General features: G+C 45.5%; 1 protein-coding gene across 17 annotated transcripts in view; it reads left to right on the top strand.

Moving 5' to 3' along the window:
- Tenm4 (teneurin transmembrane protein 4) overlaps nucleotides 1-22,005 on the top strand; it is a 2,824,428-nt gene that overhangs the window by 2,310,379 nt on the left and 492,044 nt on the right. For 15 of the 17 annotated variants that reach the window (XM_078046757.1, XM_078046770.1, XM_078046771.1 and 12 more), the window contains one exon: nucleotides 9,507-9,608. In XM_078046757.1, coding sequence (XP_077902883.1) covers nucleotides 9,599-9,608 — 10 coding nt within the window. In that variant the 5' untranslated portion in view covers nucleotides 9,507-9,598. Of the gene's footprint in view, nucleotides 1-1,458; nucleotides 1,577-9,506; nucleotides 9,609-22,005 lie in introns of those variants that run through there. The other 2 variants (XM_078046759.1, XM_078046766.1) reach the window with 1 other exon arrangement.

The raw sequence follows: 22,005 nt of genomic DNA, 5'->3' as shown, positions 1-22,005 counted from the left end.
TCCTGGCTTTCCTATAGTAAGGCAGACCTCCCCACCCCAACCTGCCAAAGGATTCTGAAGTTTTACCCAAAGCTGTTTGACATCACTGATTGCCTCTTCCCACGTTCACTATCAATGGGTAGCAAAAAATTTACATTCGAGCCACCCCCCCAAACACACACACACACACACACACACACACACACTGCACACACACAAACACAGCAAAGATCTGACCACGTCTTTACCTTCTCCCCTCTAGGGCTGCTTCCCACCCAGCACTTACTTCCTGCAGGGCTTCTCCGTCATGGTGAGTTCCTGGCAGTTCCTATAGGCTTCCTGGCCTAGGCCATGCACTGGGAGTCCAGGCAATCACTATACCAGGGAACTGCGAGTAGCAGTTCTTTCTGAAGATTCTCCCTCAGTACCAAGTCCAGCCCAAGTCCAGGTAGAAGAATAGAAGCCACTCTAAGTCTTTCAACAAAGAGAATGTAATGCAGAAAACTGACCACATAGAGGATGACACATCCAGGAAGCTACATGGTACAGGTTGAAGCAGCCCAGGGATCAGCAGGAGCAGGCAGCCACTATCACTTCTGGGCTGGAGGGACAATGAGAGGAGGGAGTATTTCCAGATCTGAGAAACTGGGACAATCCACAGAAACTAGAACCCTCTTGTAGGGTGACTGTCAGGACCTGAAACAGCAGAGATCATAGGACTGCTAACGAGCACATTGTCCGAGATGGCACAAGGCTAATGGAGAAGCTGGCTGCTCTCTTTTTACTTCCAATCTTCTACCAGTGTCTCTCATTAGACAAATCTGCCCGGAATCCAGTAAGCAAGGGACGCTGAGCAGAGGAGGGTAATGTAAGAGAAAGAATCTGGAAACAAACAGACAAATGACTGGCACAGTGTCCAGTCACCCTTCTCTCCTGCACCCACATGCCTTTGTTCAAGGCTGTGTGAATCCACCCACCCACCCACCCACCCACTCCAGAAAACTCCTACACTCTTCTAATTTCTCTGATCAAGACACTTGGCATCTTAATAAAGCCATCACGTTCTTATGTGATCTCCTAGATAGAATAAATGCGGGGTGACCAGGATGCTCTTTGGCTTTGGGGAGGGGGTGGTAAGCTCTGCAGCACTCTGTGGTCATCAATCTTGCTTCCGTGTGTAATTGCACTCCTCAGTCCTTTGGAGAAGAGCTGTGTCTCTTTTCTTTCGTAAGCTCTTCCAGGCGTACTGGTTCTGCTCATTCTTACAGCCCCAGAGGCTCAGCTATACCTCGAGCAATTATCTTCTGCTCTACAAGACCAAATTCATAACCCATACCCGGCTATCCAGCCATGTTCTGCCTGTGAGGGCCAGAGGGCTGCTAAATTGCGTCAAGAGCTTTCAGCTCTTGTCTGAGGTGGTTAATCAGTTCCAGCCTGCCTCCCCTTACATGGCCTTTCTCCTCCTCTCCTAGCTGGGAGCCCTTGCTGCTGGTGTGGGAGCCCTGGACAGAGGCGAATGTGCAAAGGAAAAGTCCAAGGGCAGAACAGAAGAAACAAAGGCCCCTAAGTTTGTGCAGCCAAGAAAACAACAGAAAACGTGAGAAAGGATTTGGGCTGAGCTTTCTTGTTTTGTTTTGGAGCATTTCAAGGGGCCAGGCATGCAGTTATGTTTGGATTGGGAAGAAAGGCATAACTGTGCAGAAGAAAATCCTTTTCAGATTTTATTCTGGCTGTTATTGGATTAAAGAAAGCACCGAGAGGATTACTCTGGGGATGGAGGCTGTTGCAGCCAGTCAGGAGGGGCCCGTCTCTTCCTGGGCCATGTTTAGACAGCATTGGAGCCAGGGGGGGCTTGCTTGGTCCTTGGTCCCCAGGCTGGTAAATGCAGCCATAAATAGCTCCCCACTGGGAGCCATTCATGTTACTCCTTTTCTTGATTTTTATGGCAATGATGATTATTAAATATTAACAACAGTGCTAGTTAAGATTGTTGGTTCAAGGTGGCAGAACCCCAAATCATCCTACTCAGAACAGAGGGATTTCCTACCATCTCAGAGAGTCCCAGGAGATGAATCCTCTAGTCAGAGAAAAGGCAGAGATGCAGTGGAATTGTGTGTGGACTTTCAGATCTGTCAAAGTTGCTCTGTCCCTTCTGCAGCTCTGGTCAGCTTCTCTTGGGCTGTGTGCTCAGTTCTCTCTCCCTGCAACCGAACTTGCCTCCCTGTATGAGCTTCCTAGGGCTGCCATGACAAAACATCCTAAGCCTGTGGCTTTAGTGACAGAGACTTGTTGACTCAGTTCTGGAAACAAAAGGTTGAAGTTCAACATGACAGCAGGGTCCTGCTCCCTGGAGGGGCTAGGGAAGAACTGTTTCAGCCTTCTTTCGCACCCTATGGAAGTTCCTTGGCTATTGACAGCAAGGAACAGAGGATGCTAGAGGGTCTTTCATTGGCAATTAAGTCTCTCCCCATGGTGTTCTCCCTGGGTGCACACCTGCCTCTGCCCAAATCTCCCCCTTTTCTCAGGAGAGCAGTCATACTGGATTTTAACTTGACTACCTCCATAAAGACCTCATCTCCAAATAAGGTCTCTGTCTGAGGGACTGGGAATTCAGATTCTAAATATCTGTTTTGGAAGACTCAATTAGACCATAACACCCACATGACCCACCAATACCTCTGTTTTTACCTTTTATAATTTTCACTTCTGAACGCTACATTCTTTGTTGCCTCCTATTTTCAAAAATCCCAGGAAGAATTCTAATAGGTCCATTTTTAATCAAATTCTGGTCTTCTCAAGGGGAACAAGGGACGCAGAACTACAATTAACTCACACTTCTTTTTCAGAAAAACCAGTTGATGATGGCCAGGGAGACCGAATTCTTTAAATGCATGGCAATTCTTATAGAATCCATGCACCTGCTGCATCAGCTGATTAATGCCGGGTAAAATCACCCCCCAAATCACAGTGGCCTATAACAGCAAAGGGTTTGTTCTCTCACAGTCCACGTCCTGTTTGGACAGTAGAGGTGATGGGAAGAGGAGGGGTCTCCACTCCTTCAAGTTTCCCAGGGACCAGGCTGAGGCACCACTGTGCCAATCACTGTGCTGGTGTGAAAGAGAATGCTGGAGGACATTTCCCTGGCAATTAAATCTTCCACCTGGAGTTGATACAATCCTGCTTACCACTCACCAGCTGCAACTAGTGACACGGCCTTATCAGGGCATGCAGTCTCACTGTGTGCCTAGAAAATAGCCAGAATTTTGACAGAGAGCATAGATGACTCTCACAACCCCATGTTAGGAGAAGTGGGAAAGGGGGGGTTCTCAGGAAAAAGGATGGGCTTCACCAGAATGAGATGGGGACCTGCACAGGTAACCTAGCAAGTAATACAGGGCATCTCAGGCCAAGGAAAGAGAACAGGAAGACAGTGTTAGATATACTGGTTTGGCTGGAGCATAGTAGGTCTGAGGTGAGGCTGGAAAGGCAACCAGGCTGGCTAGTGAAGAGAACTTCTTGTTCCAGGGAGGAGTTTGGATTTTGTCTCAAAGACAATGGGGGAGCAATAAGAGCTTCAAGTCAGGAATGGCAAGGTCAGCCTGCATTTTAGGAGTAGCATTGGCACTCCGACAATATATAGGGTTATGCCAGGATCTAGTGGTACAATTAGCCAGACTGTGGCTAGCGTGTGAGTACAATTAGATGTGATAAGTATGGATGGCTTGGTGGAACTGCTGGGATCTGCACTGTCTCCTGAAGGGCAGCCAGGAAGGTCTGGGGACCATGGAAGGAGCGAGGGTCATGGCAGGCTGACACAGTCGAGCAGAGGCCCAGAAGCCTGGGAGGACTCTGGTGGTTGAAAACCAGGGTTTGTGTATTTTCTCCTGAACTTTCAAATCCCAGAATTTTTGATGGTTTACTTGAACATTTTTAATTAGTTAAATAAAAGCAAGTTTCAAAAAATTGATAAAACTCTCCACAGATGTCACAGACTTCATTAGGTTGCTTTTGAATACCTGTGGCTCTTTAAGAACCAAGTATTTGCTTGGCGCAGTGGTGCACACCTTTAATCCCAGTGAATTTGGAAATCCAGGGGAGGCTGAGGCAGAAGGATTGCAAGTTCAAAACCAGCCTCAGCAACTTAGGGAGACCCCAAGCAATTTAATGGGACCCTGTCTCAAAATAAAATATAAAAAGAGCTGGAGATGTGGCTCGATGGCTAATCACCCCTGGATTAAATCCCTGATACATTTTTTTTAATTCCCCTGCCACACACTTCCTGCCATACATGCAGGCAGAGATTCTATGCATCTCTTGTGAAAGCCCAGGGCCTTCTCTCATACTCCCAGGCAGTGTGCTGAAGCACCTCCCCACCTGCTCCACTTGACCTTCTCTCTGACAGACGTCCCTGCAATAGCACTAATCCTCAGTTGTTTCAAAGATGAGCCTACACATGGTTCAGATTTTGGCAGCAAACCCTTGGAGGATTCATGAGCCATAGCTTGCCATGGCTGACACTGAGAACTACTTGAGTGTATCAGAGGAAGAAGAGAGAGAATATCAAGTAGAAACCTGGCCACACTCCCCAGATAGATCAGAAAACAGCCAGCGACGTCTACCCAGCTTTCCTGCACCAGCAGAGCAGACACATCCTCACCATGCCGTGTCCTGAGCTGGCTGGGTTGACCCTCTGAGGCCCTGTGGATCAACGTTTTTCATGCCTTTGTGAATGAGGATGCCCAATTAAAAATTCACAGGAAGATTGCAAAAAGACATCTGCTGACTTTATTTCCCTCTGTGTGCATTAAAAATATTCAGCTGCTCTACACACAAAAAAAATTCTGTTATGCCATGTGGCTCATGAGCTGGTTGTCCAAGTTCAGGGCAGACAGAAGGTGAGGTGGAAGGGGAGGGGAGGGGGAGGGGAAGACACACTAGGATTTCAACCTGAATCTGTCTTGAGCTCGGCATTGTAGAATTTTCTACCCCGTTGACATTCTTTCTGAAGGAGGTGCCATTCTGTGTATTCTGTGTCTGTGATTGAGTCCCTTGGTGAGTTTGTGGCGGGGGGGTGGTGTGGTGGGGTGTTTGTGTGTGTTTTTCTCTTTACTCTGAAAATTGGTCTTGGAGTCCTGCTGCAGCTGCCATAATTAAAATGAAATAACCTGCTTCCTTCAGTCCTTAGGGACAAAGGCATAAGAAAATATCCATATTGTAAAATGAACTCAGGAATGTGGTAGATCTTCTTTTGTTTACTTACAACAAGTTCTATAGCTTTGCTTTTATCTGGAGTCAGAGAGAAAGTAGGGAATTAACCTTTACTAGGCATTTATCCTGACCCCAGGCACTGTCCTGCCTGTCCCAACTGTACAAGAGAGGTTTGGGTTCAGCTTTGAGGCTTCACATCTTTCCTCTTTCAGTATCTTGTTGGCCCCCAGATCTCTCCACCTGGTCCGATTTCATCCAGAGAGCTGGAAGGATTGGCATTATTAAGATGTTATTGAATACGTTGGCACATGTAATTGGCTTGGATTAGAAACCAAAGCTCTTAGCAAAGCAACAAGAAGTATTTTGTGCTAATGATTTACATGATAATGAGATGGCTTTCAGAGGATTGGATGTGTTATTGAAGGTGTTGCTTAAAGTCACTCTTCAAACCAGTCTGGGAATTGAAAATCCCAGAAGTTCTGCAGACACCGGTTTATTTGGATCTCAAAATAAGGCATCAAAGGTAGAAGAAGCCAAGTCTATGCTGGGAATGGAGATAGTGTCTTGAAGGAGCTCCCAGCATGGTGGGAGGAAAGACATGAAGCCAAGTAATTATAAGACCCTGCTCATAAGGTCAAGGTCAAGGATATAAACAATTTGCTCTAAGTTCAGTCTTTTTTCTCCCAAAACCCATTTCACCAGGTGATTTTGTGAGAAGAGCATCCTCACTGAGAATGCCCAGAATTTAAATATCAAATGAGAAGAAGAAATTATTACACTGTCCATTATTATATATGCACTAAGGTTCTGGTATTTGTTCTCTCTAATTCATTATTTTAATCCCTGTTTAATAATAAGAAGACATATGAAGTTTGTCCCAGGCCACATAGCTGGTGACTGACTGAGGTGTTATTCAGACCCACTCTGTTGGCTCTCTCTTGTCTGTACACCAGGCTTCGTCTCCCAAACCTACACCCTTGGTTGCCAGGCACAGCACAGGTCTCATCATGTCCCATGTTTAGAGTGAGAAAGGTTTTTGTTCCAAAGAAGAAGAAGAAAGACAGTGGGGAGAGCAGAAGCAAGAGGAGCAGGAGCAGGGAGGGAGAGGAAGGGAGGGGGATGGGGAGGGAGAGAAGGAGGGAGAGGAGGAAGAAGAAGGTAAAAGTTTTATTAGCAGGCATCTTAGTGGGAAAGATTTGCAATCATCACCTCCAGGCTGCAGGTGCAAGGACCAGACCCAAGTGCATTGTAAGTCCATTGTAAGCAGCCCTCCCTGAACAGCCCTGTCAGCCCGGAGCGTGGAAATGCTGGCTTTTGCACTAACATTCTGCATGGCCCCTGCAGGTTCTGGTATGTCCAAAAGATGTTCCTCTGGATTTCCAAGTTCACTGCTCCTGTCACCACAGCTTAGCCGAGAAGGGAAAGACAAAAGTGAGCACTCCTTGCTAGGGACATGGGTGGTTGTCTGCCTCCTTTGAAACTCTCTGCAAGAAATTGAAGTGTTGTTTGAGACCCAACTCCAAGGACAATTTTATCTCCTTGATCTGTGGACACTTTGGGGGAAGCTAACAGAAGCAAAGGGTTCCATGCTTAATTCCACCTGGGCTGTCCCTAAGGGCAGTCCAGGAAAAGATCAAGCTCTACACACTCCAAGGCAGGCAGAAAGTGCTCTGGGAGCAGGACAAGTGTAGCAGGCAGGCAGGTGTCATTTGCAGGGTCACAGCATGCTTTATGGCTCACCTGGAAAGGAAAAGAACATGGCTCAAGTCTCATCTCAGCTGCTTCCCAGCTGGGGGATTAGGGACAAGCAGCTTAGTTGCACCAAAGCCTCCTTTCCTCATCAGCAAGTCAGAAAGGATAATATGTGCTTCCTGAAATTGTTCAGAAGTTTAAATGAGATCAAAGCACCTAACAGCCTGCCCAATACCAGCACCCTACAATCATGAAGTTCCTGTTTGTTATGATTTAGCTATAGTGTCCCCCAGAAGCTCAAGTGTAAGACAATTCAAGAAGGTTCAGAGGAGAAATTATTAGGTTGGGAGAGACTTAACCTAATCAGTGAATTAATCTCTGTTGGGATTAATTGGGTGGTAACTCGAGGCAGGTAGGTGTGACTGGAGAAAGTGGTTCATTGGGAGCATGGCTACGGGGTATATATTTTGTCTGTGAAGGGTGGAGATCCTCTCTCTGCTTCTGATCACCATGATGTGAGCTGCTTCCCTCTGCCACACACTCGGCCATGAAGTTAAGCCTCATCTCAAGAAATGGAGTCCCAAGAAATGGAGCCAGCCTTCTATGGACTAGGATATCTGAAGCCCTCAAATAAATTTGTCCTTCTTTCTAGTTGTCACAGCAGTGAAAAAACTGACTAAAAATGCTGCTCCAGGTGTGTCCCTTCCAGTTCCTGCTGTGCAAGGCTAACCAGATTCTGCTAACTAGTTCAGATCACCAATTATGGCACATCTTTGCTCAACAACTCTTGATGGCTCCTATTACTAAATAATGACCATTCTCTGACTTGGCATTCAGGGCTCTCATCCTGTTGAGTGTGACATCCTCCACTTACCTCTACATAATCCACAGACTCCAGAATAAAAGCACCCTCCTTCTTTGTCAGGGTTTCTCTTCCTGTGCCTTTACTCCATCGTGTGGAGTCCTTGCCCTATCCCCACACCTAACACCATCTCTGGTGCAGGTGTCTGTCCATGCCCCATCCTCTCTCTAGGCCTCACCTATATCTCTCATGAAACTACAAGCAGTAGAGTTCTTTGTGGCCATGCCTTGTTCTCCTTGCCAGCCTGCAAGCTTCTTGAAGACAGGATTTGCTTCTGAGTCATCAGTGTCTCCTGCAGAGCCCCTAAAACTCAGCATAGGAATGAATGAATGTCCTGATCCCTTCCTTTCTGAATGTCCTCTGAACAGAGTGCTAGTGTATACATACTTCTAAAACCTTTTCAGCAATCTGTGAGTATTTTGGTATTCTTAATAGTCACCATGATGCTTATGGAAGGTACTTTGAAAAAGAGGAAATTTGAGAAGGAGGACTGAAAAAGAAATAGATAAAAGAAAAAGAGGTGAGGGTCTCATGATTGTACCGCAGCCCATCAGGTCATCTGCCCTGGCTGCTCAGGAGCCTGATCCCCGAGGGTGGGGAATGGATAACCCTGCACGTGGACAGAGCTTGGCAATGGTTCCTGCCTAATAGAGTTATTCTTTGTGTAGAATAATTAGAGTTTGCTGTGAAGAAACATATGAAATATGGGTAAAGCTGGCAAAATTTCACACTTAGGAGAATTTTGCTTTTAATGGGAATTACTAGTCATTCCTCACCTTAAAAGAGACAATAATGACTTCTTAGATAGTTTCCTATGTATATTTGGCAAACATATATTCAGGGAGTTTCTCAAATACTGACTTTTTTAAAAAACACCAAGGCTGTGGGGCTTTCATACAAAAAGGCATTCTGTAGTATTTGTGTGTTGATGATGGTATAGTACAGAGAAAAGTTCATAGACTACAACTCCTTGAGTTCCTGTGTTCAAATCCCTGTTCCTCCTCTTGCAATGACCTGAGACAAATGACTTAAAGCTCTTAAGCTGTTCTTTACCCTTCTTTTGAAAGGGATAAGATCTTTTATATTGATTTGACAAACCTTTATTGTATGAGGGCATTGGCCCTGGGCTCCACACTTCCTTCAAGGCACACAGTCCTGTGTTCATCAAATACTCAGTCTCTACTCTGCTCCAAGCCCTGTGCTGCATGCCTGGGTTGCAAAGAGGGCTGATCTGCAGTCCCTGTCCTGATAGCAATAGGTCCACTTGAGAAAACATGTACATCAAAAATGACTCTAAAAGCTGGGCACAGTGGAACTTGCATGTAACTCCAGCGTCTTGGAGGCTGAGGCAGGAGGGTCATGAGCAAGCCTCAGCGAAAGCGAGGCACTAAGCAACTCAGTGAGACCCTGTCTCTAAATAAAATACAAAATAGACTGGGGATGTGGCTCACTGCTTGAGTGCCCCTGAGTTCAATCCCGGTAGCCAAAAAAAAAAAAAAAAAATGTAATGCAAGACCATGGCTCCTATAACACAAGAGAAATAGAGAAGAAAGGAAGATGCCCCTGAGCCTTCCAGAAGGCTGAGTAGAGGATGTCTGTGGGGCTTAGAATCCCACTCACTTCTAATCTAAATGGTGTGGGGTGGGCAGTCCTGTTTCCCCACTGGTGTGCATTTGCAATGACTTCTGGGGAGCAGTCTGTGAGACAGGGTGTGAGGCATCTTGCCACCTCACTTCAGTCTGATCTCTGTTTTCTGCTTCAACAGAAAGGATTCCACTGTGTCCTCCAGGATCCAATGGCCTTGGAGAGAGGGCTGCAGGGCCCACGGATACTATTAACTCTTCCAAACGTGCTGACATGGAGCCAGGTCAGTCCCCTCATTAGCTCTGACTTTCTGTTGTAAACTGCAAACTGTGGCGTTCATGAGAAATATATCTTGGAATATGAAGCATGCAAACTTTTTGGTTGAAGGCTTTTGCCACTAGGAAGCCTAGGAAGTGGAAGACCTTCAGCCGAGTGGACCTCTCAGGGAGCAGATGCAAGAAGAGGATTGGTGTGGGGCAAAGGCTGCTAGAAACCAAGCTGGCGACCAGCATGGTGGGAGGCCATGGTGGGCAGGTGTCAGGAGTCCAGGACGTGGAGGGGGTGGAAGGGGGATTTAAGGGAGTGGAAAGGGGGTGTAGTCAGCCAGGAGACAACATGCAGATCTGCCCAAGAACACAGAGGAGGGGTGGCCATCAGACTCATTCTAGGGTCCAGGAGACCAAATTGCAGAGCCTGGAGTTGCTAGTGAGATCAAAGGCAGAGATGAGAATGGAGTGAAGGGAATGGAGAGCTGTCAGAAGGCAGATGCTCCAGGGGCAAGGAGGTCTCTCTGAAAGCTTTTCTTCATATTTCTGTGCAGAATAGCAATGATAAAAAGCAGGAGGTGACTCCTGGGTTGTACAGGGAGAGTGGCATGATCTTTCAAGCTAGAGAGAAACCCATTCTACCCTAGAGAGGGGTAGAATCATAAATACAGGTTGATCGCCATGAGAGAGGCTGAGGAAGCAAGGATGGAGCGAGGGCAGAGGGAGTGTGACGGTTATTGGAGACCTACTACGAACATACTTGGACCAAGCCCTGTTTCTTATCCTCTGAACAGTCTTGCAAGGTGAAGTATGAGTCTTGTTAGGCTGTGTTATGCTGCAGTAATAAATTAACTCTAGAATCCCAGTGGCTTAACACTGCAAAGTTATATTTCTTACTCATGCTACATGTCTAACCCAGATGGGTGGAGAGCTCTGCTCTGCTAGCATCTCAGAGCCCAGGATTATGAAATCTCTTCTCTGTTATTGTTTGCTGCCTGGAACATGTGGCTACCTTGGTCTCCATAGAAGGGGAGGAAATAGCTGGAGGTGTTGGCTGTTAACTGCTTCAATCCAGAAGTGACACAGCCCACTGGCTACAACCAATTTCCACAGACGCTGCCTGATTTCTATGGTTCCCAGGAATGTGGAAAAGACATGGGTATTTGATGAGCCCTAACTGTCTCTGCCAGAGTAGATTTTATTCTTTCCCTTTTGCAGTTCAGGAGAGGCTCGGAGACATTAACTCTCTTGACCAAGGTCTCCCAATTAAAGTATGCCAAGGCTTAGACCTTCCATAACCTCTGCTTCAACTACATATTTAGTTATTCACCAAAGCCAGATGCAATAGTTACCTCAGGCCTGCAAAGAACAGAAACAAAGGGAGCCTCTACTCTCTGCCTGAAAGGTGTGTAATTGCAAACTGAAGTGGATGCCCTGCCATGCAGATGGGTGATGCTGCCACAGATCCTCTGGGGGTTTTAGCTTGTTGTAAAAAGGGACGTTTATTGAAGCATTGGCCAAGTACTTGGTGTACGCATCTCACCTCCCACAACCCCATGAGGTGGTTCTTTTTTTTTTTTTTTTTTTTAAGAGAGAGTGAGAGAGGAGAGAGAGAGAGAGAGAGAGAGAGAGAGAGAGAGAGAGAGAATTTTTAATATTTATTTTTTAGTTCTCGGCGGACACAACATCTTTGTTGGTATGTGGTGCTGAGGATCAAACCCGGGCGGCACACATTCCAGGCGAGCGCGCTACCGCTTGAGCCACATCCCCAGCCCCCATGAGGTGGTTCTTACAGCCCCATTTTTAAGATAAGAAAAACTGAGTATTGCTCAGCAAGGAAAGAGCTAAAAGTCACCTTTTTTGCCCCATTCATGCTCTGTGCAATGATGTCGCAAAAGTAATACTGAAAAGGTCACTGAATCTAGTCCCCACCCCATCTAAACCAAGAAATGTGGTCTCCACTTGTCCCTTTCTGTCTTGGGCCTTCTCTGCCTGGTTCCTCGGTGCCCTGCATGTGTCATGGCTATGGAGATGCAGCTGTCAGCTCTGGCAGAGGGAGCTCCTGGAGCCCCAGACTGGCTTGCTCATATCCCCATGCTGGTGCTGCCCACAGAGCTGAGCCAGCAAGGCTTATCTCAAGCAAGCAGAGAGGACATTGTGTAAATGTGTTAAGTACAGGATCTGACTCTGGCAGGATAGGGCTTCATCTGAGCCTTGACATCAGCAGGTTCGTCTCCTTGGAAGGTTCTCCCTCTTCGCTCAGCCTCACCTCCCACCAGCCCATCCTTTGCATAGGGTACTATATATACGCTGACCGGGCAGTCTGCCCTCTGTTCTTCTCTGTGACCACCTTCTCTGTCCGCACACCAGTCCCAGTCTCAGTCTCAGTCTGGACTATTGTGGTAGCATGGTCATTGGGCTCTGCTTCCCCTTCCCATTGCATCTTGCACATAGGCGACTGGTACAGCATCACTCAAGTCACATCACTCCCCTGCTCAGAACCCTCCTGTGACTTCCCATCTTACACGGAGGGAGAGCCAATGTCTTCCTCTCTCTTCCATACTTACATGACCCCGCCTGGCTTCCTTTCCCACCCAGCTCTCACCCTTTAGCACTGTGACCTCTTTGCTGTTCTGGAAACAATAAAAACTCTCCTGCCTCAGAGAAGAAAGCATAGATACCTTTTTACAGTCTTGGGGGAAAATTCTTCTGGCAGAGGGAATAGCAGTGAAGAGATGGGACGTCATCATCCAAGTGAGCAGAGTGTGGCTGGGCTAAAAGGCCCAAGCTCCTGAATGTTCACTGATCCAGAAGCTGCAGGGGCCAGAGTAGTGGAAAAGGGTGGTGGAGATGAGGGCAGGGTCTTCATAAACAGCCAGTGCAAGGAATAGTCCTCCCAGCCCAGGTCTTCCCGAGACCCTCTTCTGTTTGAACTTTTTAATGCAGCATTTGTCTCTATCTGATGTGTTATGAGTTACTAGATAAGCTGCACTGTCTATTTTCTGACTTCTCCCATTAGAACATAGGTTCCATGAGGGCATGGACCTACTTTATGCCATGCTCTGCAGTGTTCTTAGGCCTGGCCCATGGTGACCCTCAGATTCAGTGAGTGAATGAACAAATAATTGAACAACACATTTCATTGTTACTTGCTTCCAAGCTATTGCTCCAACCATCCTGCTGCTACCTGTGCTGTGCCCCTTTCCCAGGATGTCCCTGCTGTCCTTCTCCCCCAGAATGCCCTCTGCCTGCCCACGAGGCTGCCTGTGGCACACTGCACAGAATAATCCATCCATGCATCCCACAAGTCCAGGGAGTTTCAAAGTCAAGTATAGCTCCTCGTCTTTGAGCCCACAGTTCCTGCCACACAGTGAGGACCCAGTTACAGTTCATTGGCCTGTGCTGAGTGGACCAGAACTTCATCCATAATTGCAGCCAGGGGACCCTTCCCTCCTCCTCTGCATGTCCTCTTCACCTGCAGTCAGGTGGCAGAACCCTTGTTGCCAGCTCAGCCTCCTACAGCTTAATGCCTGCCTTGGAGATCAGGATGAGGAGGTAAATGGGACACTAATGAAATTCAGAGAGAAAACTAAATTGGGAGGTGTTGCAAACAACATGCAGGAGGGAGGCATGATTTAGAAGGATCTCTCCAGAGTAGGAGAGAGAAAAAGGCATGTAAACAGCCTGAAGTCAGCTTCCCACAGGCCCACCTCCAATTCCAGGACGCATGGTGACCTATAGGAATCCCATTCACTCTAGGGGCTTCACTTTCCAATCTTGGCATTCCGGACCTTTTAATCAATGGACTCGTTTATTCATTCATGCCTTCTGACTGGCTTGCCAAAAAGGATCTTAGTGGATTAACAATTTAAAATCAATCAATTAATGAATTAACGAAGACCAAAAGCATTAAGTGCAAAAAATTAAGGTAGAAAATAAGAAAGAAAACATGAAAATTGAAAAGAGATCAGTAGAATGGAGGAAAGGTAGTGGACAAATTATATTGCTGTGTTGTGCGCATGTCCAAATGTACAGCAGCTAATTCCACCATCGTGCACAACTATAATACACTATTTAAAAAAACTTGTGGGGGGAAAAAGAAAGAAATGAAAAAAATAGTGGAGGAGGGAAGATAAAGAAATGACCAGGGCCACTCCAGAGGAGGTTCCTGAGAAAGGGGTTGCAAACCAGAGCCTTGAGGATGGCAAGGGCCTATGACAAGCCAGTGGGGCCATGGACCTGGAGACTTTCAGGGCTGGAGGAGCCCTGGTCAGATACGGTAATAATGAGCAGTGTTTCAGAGACCTTCAGATCCACTGTCCATTCCCTGTGATAGGCACTGACTGTCTGCTACTTGCCAGGAACCCCACAGGTCATTTTTCCCGCAGGGTATTTTTCTCTCAGTACGTCATTAAAGTCTCTCAGCGTCTTGTAAGTTGTTCCTTTAAAGCTCACTGTAGAGATGAAGCCACTGAGGCACAGGGACACTGAATTATCTAGTTAGCCAACAATGCCAGAACTACTGGATGCTCACATGCAAAGGCAGGAAACTGGGCTCTTCCTCACACCATAGACAAATTCTAACTCAAAAGGAACCATCAACCTAAATGTAAGTGCTAAAACCATAAATCCTTAGGAGAAAGCATAGGCATAAATATTCATAACCTTGATTAGGCAATGGTTTGGCACATACAAAAGCGGGGAAATGGAGAATAAAATAAATAAATTGGACTTCTCACAAATTAGAAAGTTTTTTTTTGCTTCAAAGAGTATTGTCAAGAAACTGAAAAAACACCCACAAAATGGGAGAAAATATTTGCAAATCATACATCTGATAAGGGACTTAGATTCTGAATACACAAAAAACACAGCTAAGCAACAAAAAGACAAACAGCTAAATTTTAAAGTGGATGAAGAGTTTGCATAAACACTTATTCAAAGACAATACAGAAATAACCAATTCAGATATTAAAAGATGTCAACATCGTTAGCCAACAGGGAAATGCAAACCAGAGACATGGAGTCATTTGTGTGGACAAGCCTTTCTGGTATCAAAGCCTCCTGATCATACACCTCCCTGAACTGGGCAAAGAGGTTATAGTGAAGAGAGGGAACCAGCGCTGCCCCTGAAGGATTTCACAGGAAGGAGGAGAGGGAGTGGCCAGGGAGTGGTAGGTCAAGACAGAAGTGTTCAGTCAGGGACGGACTGCAGGGGGCTGTTTGCTCAGTGAAAAGCATAAGTTGCTATCTGCAAAGAATTCCCAGCAAGAGCTGCACATAGAGTCCTCTGCTGCCTTCTCCAGCACACACCTGAAAGCATCATGCTTTCTGGTTTCAGGACCATTTTACAACTCAATAGTATTGAATACCCCAAAGGAGTTTTGTCTATGTGGGTTGTATCTGTGGAAATTTGTCATACTAGTAATTAGCACTAAAAAAATGCTAAAATTGTTATAAATAAGATATTATTTAACATACAATATTAAGCCCTTACATTAACATTGAGTACACGTTTCAATGGAAATGTTTCCATGAAAACCACAATGTCCAGAGTGGTGTTGTCTTACATTTTGTCAAGTCTCTTCACTGATTGGCTTACTAGGAGATGTACCTGTTTCTGCATATAGTCTGGAAACCTCCACTGTGTACTCATGAGAATAAGAATGAAAAGGGCAAAGACGTTACTGTATTATTATAAATAGTTTAGTCCTTATGGATTTTCTAAAAAGGACTGGGGGCTCTCTGGGATCCAATATGTGAGCCACACATGAAAAACTGTGGTTCAGAGGTGAGGTCCTCACTATAGAGCTGAGTGGAGGGTCGGGGGAAGCTGACAGTGAGTGCAGCAGAGAGGAAGAGAAGTGAGAAGAGGCTTAGTGGAGAGGAGACAGGAATTCAGGAATGAGGCCAGGCTGCACGAGGGATGCTGGGGCCTTTGACATGATGTTCTTCTGGCCCAGAATGCTTCCTCCCATCCTGGCCATTTAGCAAAATCCTCCTCAGATGCAGCTAGAAAGTCTTTTCTACCATCTTTACCATCTCAAGGCTGGATGAAACTTCTTTCTACACCTGTCACCCTGGAGGCTGCCACCAGAGTGAGCGGTTCAGCACAAGAGTGGTTGGAGATGGAGTTCCAAAAGTAGGTAGAAGACTTGAGATTCCAGGCAGAGGAGCTGGGACTTTGGGGATTATTGTTTAAAAAGTGAGAAGCCACTGAAAGTTTTTTGAGAATATACAAATATATGGGGACATGGTCACCAATAGTCAGATAAAAACCATCCTATACTGATTCTAATTCATTTAGCAAACAAAGTAATGTCAGTTATCCAGAAGGAAAAGGGAATGAGTAAAAGGAGGAAGGAAATGGCTAATTGAGGCTCACTGTTTGTCAGGCATTCACCATGTTATCTGTCATAGGTGTCCAGTGGTACATTCATTATCCCCATTTTACAGACAAATAAACAGAGACCTTTTTCTCCCCACAAGGACACTTTGGTAGTAAATGATGGAACTGGGATTTGAACTCCAAACTCAAGTCAATTTGCCTGCAATGCCCTTGAGTGCCTTTCCCACATTCCACGTGGCCTTGGAGCCATTAGTATGGCCTTGAGTGTTTACTGCTATAAACTAATCTTACATTTTTTTGTGTTCCTATCATCTTTCCAAGCACATTTTTTTTTTTTTTTAGTTCTTGAAAAGCATAACAGGAACACCAATAATGCTCCTTTGTTCCACTGTTCTGGGTCTACCATGGCAGCTTCCACGTTCACAGTAATCCATGATCCTCGCTGTGGCATGGCTTCCTTCTCACAGAAGACAGGGTCACAAGTGAAGTGCAAACCTGTGATCATTAACTACAGATACTAGTGACTCCAAAAACATCAAGGGGCCAGGTCCCGCCAGAACTGTCTCTCTTGGTTGGGGATGGGAACCTGGGAAGTCAAAGGGATTGAGACAGGTATATTTTTCGTAGTGTGAGTTTGAACCTAAATGGGAGGCTCTAGTTCCTATAGAAATAATAAGGCAAATAAGCTTCATGAGGCTAAGAGCATATCATCATGTCAATTGAGTAAGGATAAATGAACATTTATTGAACTCTTTTTATGGGTCAGTATCTGTGCTAGGCACATTGTAGGTTTCATCTTTATTATGAAAACCTATATATTTGGGGCTTTAGGAGATAGGAATGTCCCAATTTTCGTGTGATCAAACTGAGACACAGAAACCATCTGGCTCAGGGATATATAGCTGCCACCTAGTGACGCTGAGGCTTGGAGTCAGGTCTGTTTGTCTCATCCTTTGGAAACACCATCCCATCTTCCACATAGGGAGAAAACGCTGAGTCTGGTCCCAGCAGGGAGCCCTGCAGTGACAGGTCAAGCTGTCCTCAGCAATGCTGTGGTGTGGCAGCAGTAAACTAGTGCAGGATTCAGGCTCCATTCTCCCAGACCATGTCCATCCATCCCCCTGGGCTGTTTCCTTCCCAGAATCTGCACCTTTGGTCTTCACCTACAGCACTCGGGGTGCCCACAAGCCTTCTGTGCCACAGTCATCTTCCAACTCAGTATGTGTTTAATTAACGTTCGTGGGCCAACTAAACACTGGATATTCTCAAGGAGGGAGGAGCAAATAACCTGAGGTGAAATCCAAAAGATGCTGCAGATTGGGCTTGAAACCCAACCTTCCCTGTGTGCTCAAATGAAGAGGCCCTGCAGGGGAGTCATGATTTGGTCCCGCCTCCTATGTTTTGGGAACCCAGCAGCTGCCTTAGAAGCTGAGTGTGGAGTTTTCTGGTTTTGTTTGGTACTGGAGATTGAACCAGCTGAGCTTTACCACTGAACTAAATCCCCAGTCCTTTTTTATTTTTCATTTTTGAGACAAGATATCACTGTTGAGGGTCTTGCTAAGATGCTAAAGTGGGCCTTGAACTTGTGATCCTCCTACCTCAGCCTCCTCAGTCTCGGATTATAGGCAGGAGGCACCAGCCACTGCCTACCTACTGAGTGTGGAATTCTGCCTTCCCTGAGGCCTCAGAGTCTGCTTAGCAGAGTGAGTGCAGCCACTGCTGTGGGTGTTGCTGCCCTCCCCAAACCCCTTAATGTGATCCTTATTTACCTATCCCATGTCCTCAGAGCAATGCTGCTGCACAGTCCTGGGTGTGCAGTTGAAATAATCACAGAGCCATTTAGCTATTTACAAGCTGAATGCCTAGTTTATTTCCAAATGGGAAGGTCAGTGTCATTATACTTGGTGGATTCAATTACCAAATCATAGGGCTTGCTTCCTGTTGCTAATTGCTTCTTCGACTGCACACCTCAGTGGCCAGGTTAGCCAAAACAGCCAAGGTAGAGGCCTAAGGGCCTGTTTCCAAGGCCATGGACCTCCATCACTGTATTGCCTTGACTTACCTCTGGTGCAAAGGATGTATTTAGACATCTTCCACCTCCCGCTGCTTTTGTGAAAGTTCCCCTGGTGGAAAAGAGCAATGAGTCAACAAGAGGCTCAGGATCCTTTGCCTCTTTGGATTCTAACCATAGCGGGAAAGCCAAGTGCACAGAAAACGCTCCAGGGGTGAGAACAGACATTTGTTGAGGACCTATTAGATATCAGCCACTGCACTGGGCATTTCACAGTCCATTTAACCCTCCCAACTCCCTGGTGAGGTAAGCATTGATATTTCTGATTCACAGATGGGCCCAGGCACCTCGGAAAGGGTCAATGATTGTAAGTCACATAGCTGGGAAGTGGGGGAGGCTGGAATTGGATCAAGGTCATCTGCTGAAAAGCCCAACTTCTTCCAACCAGGTTGATGATAATAACCAGAATGACTGCAGCAAGAACTAGCATCGGTGGCAAGCTCACTCTGCCTAACTTGTATTAGCTCATTTAATCCTTAAAAAAGTCCCAGGGTGTTAGGCACTATTGTCACCCCCATTTTATACACAAGGAAACCAGAGCATAGAGAAGTGATTTCAGAAAGAATCATTTTCCAAAAACGGGTGTTGATAAGTCCCAGCAATCTCTTACTGTTTGCTGCTCTATTATGAATGGCTCATCTAAGCAAAGTCCTTCCTCATAGGACTTAGTAATCATTGGCAATTGATAATTCATGGTTTTCTTGCCACCCCACTTGGGTGGGTAGTTTGGTTGCTATTAGTAAACTATTCTCAGTATTGCCCCATACTCTAAAAAACTCCTAATAGGTCAAAGAATCGTAGAGCTGGATTTCCAGAATGTTCAGGATTTCCAGAATGTTCACAGTCAAGTATATTAGAAGGGCATCTAGTGTAGTGGTAGAGAACAGGCTCCAGAACCATAGTGATGGAGTCCAATCTTGGCTTACCAACCCCAAACTCTGGTCAAACCTCTTACTCTCTGGGCTTTAACTTTTTTCATATGTAAAATGGGTATAATAAGCCCTTACCCCAATGCACTATTGCAAGGACTGACAAGCATGAAAAATGTATATGATCATGGATAACAGGTACACCAAGTGCCCTGTGTGGGTAACATCATACAACACAATATGAATTTATAGAACTGGACTTAAGAAGGGATCTAGTTCTACATTTCATTTGCAAATGAGGAAACTGAGGCCCAGAGACCAGAAGTGATTGGCCCAATTTACACAGCATTTTAGTTTTCCATTTCCAACACCAAGGCTTAATATGATAATGTACATCATATTTAGAACAACAGCCTCAAGAAGGCCACACACCAATCTCATTTCTAGAAGTTCTAGTTTAATATCTTTCAATCCACTTTATCTTTTTTGATAGCCTGTTCTTTGCCTGTACTTTCACTCTCCTTATGATATTTCTTTAAATATTGTATGCACTTGTTTTATTTTCTGAATCTGATCATTTCGGTACCCATAGTATTTGTGGTCTGATTCTTTGGGTCACTTTTTCTGCTGCCTATTGCTCATGGTGGCTTGTTTCCTTATGTGTTCTTTTATATTTTGTGATCATTGAAATTTTGTGGGACCTCTTTGAGGCCTGAGTGGAAAATTAATTGTTCCAGAAAGGATTTGTATTTGCTCCTGCCAGGTACCTTGGAGGAACCACCTCCTTGGGGACCTCCCCAAGTGCAGAGCTTAAATACACTTAAATAGGCAACTTGAACTTTGTGTTCTGTTTTGGTGTGGTTTGGTTTTCTCACAAAAGTTCTTGACCCACATGAGGGCCATTTTATCATCTGGGATTCTCAGGGAATTGTTTTTGGGGTTTTTCTTTCCCTTCGACCATGGCTAGGTTTCTCACTGTCTCCTCTGTGGTATGAGATTATATGTTTTTCTAATGCAAACCTTTCACCAGGATTATTGATGTCGTCTTGAGGAGTCTTGGCTTCAGGTGAGGACACCAGTCTGTCTTCCCACCTTTGGAAGAACGTTAGCTTTGTTTCCTTGGTTGGTCCTTCAAACCCAAAAGCCCCAGACCACCAAGGGTTGGCAGATGACTTCAGGATAGCCTCGCCTTCCGTATTCTGTAATCCCTGTGGATGTGTGCTATTTCGTAGTTACTGTGACCTTTGAGGATTTCCTTCTGCTTTCTGCAAGCTTAGCTATATATTTAAAAATAGATAAATTGGTTTGCTTGTTTAATCTGGTATTTTTCCATGTTCAGCATTAGGGGAATTCCTTAGGATGAGTAGGCAGCCATATTACTGGAAATAGAAGTCTAGAGTGGTTACCACTGTCCTTTAGTGATGTGAACATGGGACTTCATCAGTTAGGGTTCCGCTGGTTATTACTGGTTGTCAATTTATCAAGGTTTTGCCCCAAATTCCACCCAGTGTGCCAAGAGAGCAAAGAGGAAGTTTCCATACTGCAGGCCAAATCCCTGTCTCTCACAATGATTCTGTGATCACAGGCTATGTTTGTCTCAGCCCCAGAGGGGCCTTGGCCACCAGGAACATTACATCTATAGATGTTGCCAAATGAAAACTCTTGTAAAAGGTACCCATAAAATACCACATTCTTAAGGCATACCTACATTCTATTGCTATGATACACCCATCTCAGACTTGTCCTTGCTAGAACATCAAGCCAGGTAAAGCAAAAGCAGCACATGAAATCTTATTTACCCCTTAGCTCATTCATTCCATAAATATTTACTGAGAGCCTACTATGTGCTATGCCTGGTAGGTTCTGCCATGCAGAGATGGATAACTCTCAATCCTTCTTCCTAGGGGCAAGTTCATATACATGGACAGGGATCACTGAGTAGGGCATTGCTTTGGCAGAACAACACTGGGGACAAAGGGAACTGACATAGCCTCAGGTGGGTGTGCTCAGGCAGGCTTCCTGTAGGAAGTGGCATATGAATCTAAAGCATGAGGGATAAAGAACAAAACAGTGTAGAATCAAAAAGACCACAAATCACCAATTCCTCTAAAGAAAACATCTACACTCAAAGAAATGGTCCTGCTGGTTTTCCTTCCCCAGTCCTAAGTTATGGGTGAGCAGTGCCCTCTGCCACTCCAAGTTGCTTCAAGGATCACTGGTGTAATTTATGGATTATTCACTGGGGCAGGCTGGTCCCCAAGGGACAAAATTATTTCTTGGGGGTTAAGGGTTAAAAAGAATCTTAGTTATTACAATAGTTTGTGGTTCCCCCAAAGAGTCATAGGATATAATAGACCTGCCATATATCTGTGGTATGGAAATTTCATAGGAAGGGTGATTTGTGGAGAAAGAGTTTGTAAAGGCTCCTTGGTAACTGGGGTAGGAAGAATTATAAAGAAAAGAAAGGTTAAGAACTCCTGGTGTCATTGAATGAGCCGTGCTGTTAACGCTATATGCACTAATGTTCAAATGCTACCTCCCTCTCTTAAACCTATATAACTCCAAACAAATTAGCCTCACTGTGCCTTAGTTTCCTGGGCTGTCAAATGGGCTAATAACTCCTCCCTTCACTCAATTATCTGAAGATTAAATGGAATAGGAAATGTAAGCTCCAGGCACTTGGTGTCGAGTCTATAAGTGTCTCTGAGTGTTGGTGCGCTGCCTTCGCCCAGCCTAGCACACATGTGTTTAGAAGGAGACCACAGCTGGCTGGCTGCTTTTCAGATGGTCTGTGCCGTGGACCATGAACAGTCTCAATAGGAGAGTTCCTTTCTCTGTCACCACCTGCATGTACAGTGCCCCCAGCTCTCGGAATCATCTGGAGAGAGATGGAATGGTCCATTGGGTTATCAAAGATGATGTTTCCTGGCTCTTCCTTCACAGATGAAATGCATACCCAGCCTGCTGAAGCTGAGGAATCCTGGTGGAGGTGAAGCTTGTTACTAATCCTCTCTTAAGGGAGGAGAGTTTGGGGTTTTCCCCAGGTTGCCAATTAATTCAGGGGCCTTGACTTGAGGTCCTGGCCCCTAAGGTCCCCATATCATCAGGGAAGAAACTGTGGATCCTGG

Source organism: Ictidomys tridecemlineatus, chromosome 4 (genome assembly GCF_052094955.1).
Source record: "Ictidomys tridecemlineatus isolate mIctTri1 chromosome 4, mIctTri1.hap1, whole genome shotgun sequence".
Classification (NCBI taxonomy): Eukaryota; Metazoa; Chordata; class Mammalia; order Rodentia; family Sciuridae; genus Ictidomys; species Ictidomys tridecemlineatus.
This window is presented reverse-complemented; position numbering and strand designations above follow the sequence as displayed.